Raw genomic sequence first — 8,802 nt, 5'->3', positions numbered from 1 at the left:
GGGAGAAGAGGTCATTACCCAAGCCCATCACCAAGTGCAGAGAGCTAGTAAGGGAAAACTCACCAATAAGCTCCTGTTGGATGAAGAGAAGAGGTTCAGAAAGTGCAAAAATTGGAACAGCAATCATGTAAATCAATCCCATGTTCTGAGACATAGCACCAAATGAAAGGGTCCCAGCATTGGGACAAGAACACAGAGAGACACCAAATTGTCGACACAAAGGAAATTTTATTTACCCTGTTGGGGACAAGTGGGGATCTTCCTCTGGATCAGGTAAAGACAGCAGCATATGTTTCTGTAGAAGTGTTTTTTTAAAAGAAAAGAGGAAAGTTTAAGTTAGGATCTTTCTTTCTCTTCTTTTCCCTGCCTCTTTCTGTCTGTCTCTCTTTGTAGCTCTGAGTAGTTCCAAGTATTGTTTCTACAAACACACATCTTTAATAATTACTAAAACTATGTCTATTGTCCTCTTGTATGCACATACATACCTTAGCATAGACATGCATACAGATATACATATATGTGCACACACACACACACACACAGCATAAGAAGGAGAGAAGAGGTGGAGAGGGAGGAAGGATATGAAGGGGGGAACAATATAAATACTAGCCAATATTTTCATAAATGCCTAAAATTTCTCCTATAATTTAAAGTAAAGGAATATCTTCTTTACAGAGGAACAAAAAACGTATATGCTGAGCATTTTCTAATTCTCATGGCTGTATGAAATTGGGTTTTCATGGCATTGTAATACATGAAAATCCAAATAATAATTGCAAGGACTCTTGTATTGCTTTGTAATTGTATTCTTGTCAACAAAACAGTTTGAAGAAATAGAGCACTTTAAAAATAAAAAAAGAAAAAATACTCTAACCAAATTCTTATGAACATATTAGAGAAAAGTGAAATGGAGTTACTACTGCAGGCATATAAGGCAAAGTGTAATGACCTATAGTGTAACAGGCAAAGAAAAATAATTCTAAAGCTTTAAGGTCACCTCATGATAGCATGCATGTTCAAATTACAATCATACAGACCAGTATATACATAGATAAAAATATAAAAGCTTATGGTTTAAAAACAAATCAAACATTAAATAAATAGTATAATTGAGATGATAATAAAGAGAGGGTACTGTACAAATAAATCATTTAAAGTCATTTTAGTTATTTTGTGAAATTCTATCTTCTTTGTATTCCTGTATACTATATTTATCGTTACATATAGAAGTTATAACATTAAGACAAAGTGTTCCTCCAATATATTATATCTCACTTACTGGGCTCATTAGGTAGGAGAGAGTCAGAGAGAGTCAGAGATTGAGGGAGAGAGACGGAGAGAGAGAGAGAGAGAGAGAGAGAGAGAGAGAGAGAGGAGAAGACATTAGAACAGGGAGGTAGTAATCAGGTTCATTTGAGAGCATTTAGGAGCATTAGGGAGTTTGGAGTAGATGTGATCAAAATTCATTGTATAATTGTATTAAACTACCAAATAATAAACATAAAAATAATGAAATTACAAGAATTACCATCTATGTATAGGAAAAATTAATAGTGACCTATGAAGAATACTAAAAAATTTATTAAGCACAAGAAAATCAAGAAGAAAAGTACTATGATTTACAAAAGCTAAAATTGTTCTAAATTTGCCTAAAGACATAACATTATGTATTAAAGTTAAGTACACTGAAATATAGAAGCATTTCAAAGAGTTCCCAAAATTGTGATAGCCAAAATACAAAAAGAAAATAATGCAGACTGATCAAAAAAGTAGAAGTTGTCATTTGTTGAGAATCACAGTTGCCTACTCATGGGAAATGAGAAGCACAAAGGAATGTGTATGCTAACAATGTATGAAAAACTTAGAGCAATGTTGGTTCACTGAGAATATTCCACTATCTCAGGAATAATGAGGAATAATGGAGAAATAACTCTTTTCCACATGAAAACAAATTGAAGAGTTAGCAGCTACCAATCATCTGCCGTACACAAAATTGTATGGAAAGGATTCTACTATAAAAATTGTACATTATAAATGTTTTTTAAGAAATTCAATATTAAATAAATCTTTGTTTTAAGATGATGTTTTTTTGAACAATGCTGCACACAATGTGTTTGACTCAGATGAAACAGAGCAGGCAGTGTCTGTATAGGTTCCCACTGGAAACAAATCTGGTAGGCAAAACAGGGGAAAGCAATTTTATGTCCTATAGTATTTGCCAGAAAACACTTTACATATGTCATATGTCTTTCTTCAGCGTCAAGTTATTGTGCAAGACAAAAAGAGGAGATAAACCTAAAATATCATAACACCAACATCTCTGTGAAATAATGGATGATCAAAGGGTGAGCGTTGCATCATATTGACACTAATTATGTTTTATACCCAGTAGCATTTTAAAAGGTAAGAAACACCTGGGTTGAAGCAGTGATAGTCTCTGCTCAATTTGATCTGGTGTTCTGCTGAAAGGAAAAATGCTTTCAATATACTGAATCTGACATAATAGCTAAATGAAATGGCTAACTGCCAGTGAAGCCAGTAGTAGAAAAAGACCAACATTTGAATAAGAATTAGAAGAGTAGGCTTTTATGGTTTGGGGTAAAATTTCATGTTAGAACAATTGTCTGGCGTGTATGAAGTTTTTTGTTTGATTTTACACACACACAAATATACACATCAATGTTAAAATTATAAAGGTGATTAATAAGCAATGGTTATATGAAAATATGTGCATGCTTATGCCTAGGAAATCTTCAGGAAGAGGATACAGAGCCATGGTTATGTAGCTGATCATTAGCTGTCTTATACTTCCCTGCACACTTATCATTGTTTGAATAAACAAAATAATTTATCTTAGCATGAAATACTTTCTTTGCAAATGAAATTCTACAACATTCATAATCATTTACTAGGAACTACTCGTTTTAAGTTTAGAGACTGTAGCTAACTCAACTTACTCTTCCTTCATATTATCTAGTAATTTTCACATGCAGAAGGGCATATTGCAGGCATGACAAACATATGAACATTTTCCATACAGTACTGCTTCAAATCTCAATCTCTCCTCTTCTCCCCCTTCCTCTTCTTTTGCCTTGCCCCTATACCTTACTGCTCTTCATTTTCCCTTTCTTATGCATCTTGCCCACCTTGCTTCCCCAGTAACTCCAAATATCTGTCTTGTTCTTACATGCACATGCACTGGTTGAGTATGGGATGTCCTTGGTGTTTATCTGCAGTGCAATATTCTTTCTCTCAGCAATCTCCTTGGCTTCATTAATGTATCTGCTCAAAAGCAACAGAGACACAAAGTGCAGTAAAGTGAAGTATCTAGTAGCTTATTTTTCAAGTGAAACATTCTTAGTGTTTCTATGACTGTTGTGTTGTGCATACAAAAGTATGAATTCAATTATGAAATGTGGATTGAGAAATATGTGAAAATATTTCATCAAAAGGACCGAGTTTGGAAGAGAGCAGATTTCTGTGAAATTTGTGTTTAGGAAGCAAACCTTTATGGCAAAATTTGGCCTTCATGGAGAAGACCAAAAACTTTCTTGATTTCTAGGGTAGGAAGCAACAGGTACTATGAGTGTAGTGTAGTGTACTATGGTAGAATAATCTCTACTGACGAGAATTTAATGGGCATGTGTGTGTGAAGAGAACTGTTAACTCTAGTATGTAGGTTGGAGAAAAGGAAAGGATAATCATGGAAACCAGAACTTCCTCAAAAGTGAACAAGATATGCATTTTAACTAGAGAGCATGTGGCAGCAGCAAGAGAACATCTAGTCAGCAGTACAGGGAGATATTCGGATAATTCTGTTAGGGGCTATCACTCTGAAGTCATTGGATTGCAGAAGCTGCCATTCTTTTATCATCAAAGAATTAAAATATGAACACTGAAAAATACCTTTGGATGTAAAAGTGCCACTGTTCTTTCTGCTCACGGGAACTGTAAAGTAATAAGTGAAAAAAAATTAGACTGTAGGCAACTTTTAGGCTGAGAGTTTTGAGATTATCAGTCACAAAAAATATTAAATACCAGTTGTTACCAATTGCTCAATTGTAAGTTGCATCCTTTGTACAACTGGGTTCTGATTTACCTGTTCTTTCACTGGTTACCTTACATGACAGGAAGTTCATGAGAGTCGATGTTGGTTGTGAATTTAAAGATTTCACTGCAATTATGTGACAGGAGCAGTGTGATCTTGGCTAAGCCAAACATTGATTTAGGCTTTAGTTTGGTGTGTATGAAGGGGTAATTAATGTCTGAACACTGAGGTTGGGTTTATATAGAATGATGCCATTATTTACAATAAATCACATGTAAAACAACGCTCCTTTGAATAGAGCATAGTTACCTCTTAAGGGAGACAAGTGAGAAGCAGAATCATGATTTATTTTCTTAACACAAGTTACAGAATTGAAATATGAGACATTAGTTCCTACAGAATCATCTCTTCATGATCAATTCATTTGGTGCTAATTCCTAATAAACCCTCTACTGTTCTACTGCAGCATTTAAAATTTTAATTAAAAATGCCTAATAAATAAATGTACCACTTACTAACATTTTTGAAACTTTATTAAATTACATGTATTATGTTTTCAGTGGCATTGGTTATATTCACACTATCATATAATCATCAATGCTCTTTGATTGAAGCATGTTTTTCTTATTCAAAGAGAAAACCCTACTGTATTCACTATTTTCCTTATTCTCCATGTTGACACCACTGGGACATGTTTTGTTTAATATTTGAGATGTTTTCACTTTCTTAAAATTATGATTCATGTTTCTAAGAACATTCATGCACAGATCTTTCATCCCCCCCCATTTTCCATGGTTCTACACTCATGATTGGGGCTGAAGAAGCACATGGAAATACTTTAAAACTACCTGTGGTATCATAGATAGCTTCTTCCTCAAGGACTGGCACAATTCTTGTTTCTACCTTTAGCTGTTCCTATAATTCCCACCTTCATTCTGTTTGCAACCAGCTCTATCAGAACTGTTGGCAATGCCAATGGCCACATCCTGCATGTGGGCATGGATAGCACATCTAATAACACCAAGTTACAAAAGTGATGTAAGCAGAAACCTCAGTGGAATTTGGTGATATACATAACTGAAAATGCCTAGGACTTATTTAATTGAATGTCAACAATTCTAAATTTTGAAAGAATTGTTTCATGGAAATGTTCACAAGAAATTTATCACACATCCTTTTCTAAAATTACTTCCTCTCATATGCACCCTGTGATGACAAATACCAATAATTGTTAATCTCTAATGAATCAACCAACAGATTGAAAAGAAGATTCAAAGAGAATGACACAACCATGGACTCTTCTCCCAAAATACTGTGTAAATGGAGTTTCTATGTCATCTGCAAGAATCTAGAAAATGCTCTAACATGATGAGTCTATGCTAGCTAATTTAGCTCTGTGGTAATGCTGAAGGGATTGGTGGAGGAATAAGGAGAGGCATTAACATGAACTCTTCATGTAGAAAACAAGTAGGAATGTCTGTATGTGCTGGAACATGTAGTCAAGAATAGCAATGTAGTCATTTTGAATCTAATATATTTACTCAGCAGATCCTGTGTCCAGAGCCAGTGTCCCTTTCATAATGCCACCAAAGACAGCATGCAGGAAAATTCCCCTGCACAGCACAAACCAGCCCTGATCTTGTCTGTTGATATCAGGTCTCACATGCTTACTGTAGAACCAAACCTGGTAAATTGCTACAGAGATGTGCAAGAGTCTGAGCATTCAGCGAATTATTATTTGCATATTCAACACTATTCTTTAGAAAATCCACTTGGGAATAAAAGTCTATTAGTGAAACTAAATTAGACTACCTAATATCACTGGGAAAAAAATGAATTCATGGAGATTTAAAGCTCAGATAATAGTAGACAATCATATAGAGGAGATTATAGATAGTGGCAAATTCTTGCATAACTGTACACAACTTTTGCAGACCTTAAACAGTCCCCACTTCCACACCAAGTGGCTTATGGGACTGTGCTGTAAACCCAATGATAAAAATAAAAGGAACCACTTTCAGTCAGTGCCAGTATTGATCCATTTACATACATTAAAAAGTAGAAAGCTGTGTGGTTGAAAATAAATGATAAGCAAGCATCAACACATGACAGGAAAACAAGTCAACAGCCTATGTGCAGTCAAATTAAAATGATCCTAATCTTTGAAATTTCCGAGAAATCTTTATTTTCATTCTATGCTAGATAGTATGAATTTGACACTGGATTTCCACAGTTGTAGCTTGTAAATGCATGTTAAAGCTTACCGAAAGGTGGCCACAAAATTTTTCATGGGCCAGAACAGGACAATGGACTTGCTGCCAGCAGTGCTGTCTGTCCCCGCTAAGTCCACATAGTCACCTATCCACAGGTAACTCAGTGGGATGACGTATTTTACCTTAAACTTCTTCTTATGCCTAGGGAGAGAATCAAACAACTTTGTTAGTTTGCTTTTCAATGTGGTTGGAATCATTCTCGGAGAAACCCTGTCTTTCCTTCCACAGAGCAAGGCGGACTCATCCATCTCTAATATCCAAGCACAGCTCAATAAAGCTTGTGCTGAGGGAAGCTTTTACCACATCCAAACTAAATAAACCTTTTCACCTACCCCCCAAATTCAGAGATTATAGTATTTTATGGCTTTATAGTGATTAATATTACTGTACTATTTTTTAAAAATAAAAATGTAGACTCCACATGAATCAGTCTAGAAGATTTTTATTACACAGCGAAGGTCTAAGATTTCCTCCTTCCTTAAAAAACACACCAGGAAAGTTCCATAAATTCCAGGAGCAGATGCTCTATTTCAAAATACTCCTAAGCAGCAGCCAAATGCTAAGAAACAATTCAAATATTCTAGGGATGTTATTTTCAGTGTTCCTTTCATAATTGCATCAACTAATATGTCCTAAACCTACATTGCAGTTGAGCAGTTCTCAAAGTGGTTAATAGACTAAAGCAATAGATTCTGGATTGCAACTGTGGCAGCCAAATAGAAAACCACAGCTGAGTCCTATGGCTGTCATTTCCTTCCACAGTTTCTACTGGCAAGAACTCTTGTGGAGTAATTCTTTCCTTTTTCTCTATTGGTCTCTCTTTCCCTACCAGAGCTGTCATCTTTTATAATGGCTTTGTTCTTTGAGAGCGAAAAGACGGATTTCATGATTTTGCTACCAGTAGAGTATCATACTACATTTATGTCCATACAAGGTACATTTATATTTAGATACATATATCAAGAGGATCCCTGTCAGTCATGCTTAAACATGTTTAACTTTGAGGAGCAAAGCATCTCCATGTAGGTAATAAATTCTTGAAACTTGTAATCTTTCTCAATCAGCCATCATGGCATGTTTCACCATTTCTGGTTCTCTTTCGTCATTCATGATCCTGTTTTCTTCAGGAGTGGACAGCAGAAGAAACCTTTCACCAATTCTTTCTAATAAGTGGGGACAAATTACTTAGCAAAATAAAAGAGAAACTTTTGTATTTTGGAGCAGTAAGCACTATTGAACAGGCAGTCTTTCCTAATGAGAAAATGATTGCATAAGTACTTACACATTGTTAGACACGATCAAAACATCATTGAACAAGAAGAGATGGCGTTGCTTCTTTCTCCAGCCTTTTCTCAGCTCCACGGGAACTTGGAGTGGCAGGGCTTGGTATCTGCCTTCTGATGGAGTGGCTTTCTCATTGATGGATTCCATCTCAGGAGAAAGGCGTTCCCAGGTATATATCAAAAACTAACAGAACAGACATCAGTGGTTAATTGATAGGATATAATTTTATACTAAATTTAAAGTGTGATATGTAATTAAAAATAGCCCTAACTGCTAGAGCAGGTCTCCACTAGTGTGTGTGTGTGTGTATGTTTGTGTGTGTGTGTGTGTGTGTGTGTGTGTGTGTTATGTGAGAGAGAGAGGGACACAGAGAGAGAGAGAGATGTATATTGGATGGGAGTAAATAAAAATAGAATAAAATGGGACCTATGTATAAAAGTACCACAATGAAACCCATTACTTAGAACCTTCCTATGTTTTAAATGACCAAACCTAATGAAGGTGATACAGTAAAGTGTGACGTCTTTAAACTGTATGGTTTTTTTTATTGATCTGGGGTATTTAAATTAATGAAAGTGACAACACTCTACTAAATTTAAATTTTTACATAAAGATTGCCTTGGAATTAATTCTGGTTTAAATTGTCAGCTATGTTGAATAGGGTTGGATAGCAAAATAAAATAAGTTCTGTGAATCTGTATGATAAAATCATTACTTTGTATACTATCTTAAATAGGTTTAAAGAAAATAAAAGCATCATTTTCTGATGATTCTTTTCAAATTTGTGTCTTTAAAATTAATATTTACATGAGCAAATGTTTACTCTGCCCAGCCACATACTACAAATTTCAAAGGAAATGTTCATTGATGCAGTAATTTTTATCAATAAGTAATGAATAACCAGTGAAAATAAAAGGTAAAGAAGGATGATATGACATTAGTTTTCTGTACACATGTAAAATATTGATAATGTGACTGAAATAGTTCTAATTTCATTTCATGTAATATGACAACAGATATAATAAGTAAGGATTACTGGAAGTTCAAATATATCTTAGGTAAAACAATTATATATTTTGGAAATAAATATTAAGAAATATCGAAATGTTGCTGAAAACAAAATAATTTTTATTATTATTTTTGAAATCGGTCATCTTTTCAATGAGGGTCTATTGTCACAATAGGTAAAACTACTAG

At 34.7% G+C, this 8,802-nt stretch overlaps 1 protein-coding gene across 1 annotated transcript; it reads right to left on the bottom strand.

The window, feature by feature from the left end:
- Positions 1-215: 215 nt before the first annotated feature.
- On the bottom strand, positions 216-7,784 carry LOC127223063 (rho GTPase-activating protein 20). The gene is made up of 5 exons (XM_051185557.1): positions 7,604-7,784; positions 6,313-6,462; positions 3,907-3,948; positions 3,188-3,282; positions 216-295 (listed from the first exon to the last, which is right to left on the bottom strand). Coding segments are annotated over exons 1-5 (438 nt in total). The 5' UTR covers positions 7,753-7,784; the 3' UTR covers positions 216-293.
- Between the last annotated feature and the right edge of the window lie 1,018 nt (positions 7,785-8,802).

The sequence above is a fragment of the Phodopus roborovskii genome, unplaced genomic scaffold (genome assembly GCF_943737965.1).
Source record: "Phodopus roborovskii unplaced genomic scaffold, PHOROB, whole genome shotgun sequence".
In the NCBI taxonomy this organism is placed as follows: domain Eukaryota; kingdom Metazoa; phylum Chordata; class Mammalia; order Rodentia; family Cricetidae; genus Phodopus; species Phodopus roborovskii.
This window is presented reverse-complemented; position numbering and strand designations above follow the sequence as displayed.

What these genes read in the sequence shown, in the direction of transcription:
- LOC127223063 (XM_051185557.1), bottom strand. Translation starts at nt 7,752, where the DNA reads ATGGAATCCATCAATGAGAAAGCCACTCCATCAGAAGGCAGATACCAA. An exon ending in TTGATCGTGTCTAACAATGT is followed by an intron (nt 6,463 to 7,603) that starts GTAAGTACTTAT and finishes TTCTCTCCCTAG; the next exon opens with GCATAAGAAGAAGTTTAAGG. An exon ending in TGGCACTTTTACATCCAAAG is followed by an intron (nt 3,283 to 3,906) that starts GTATTTTTCAGT and finishes GCTTTTGAGCAG; the next exon opens with ATACATTAATGAAGCCAAGG.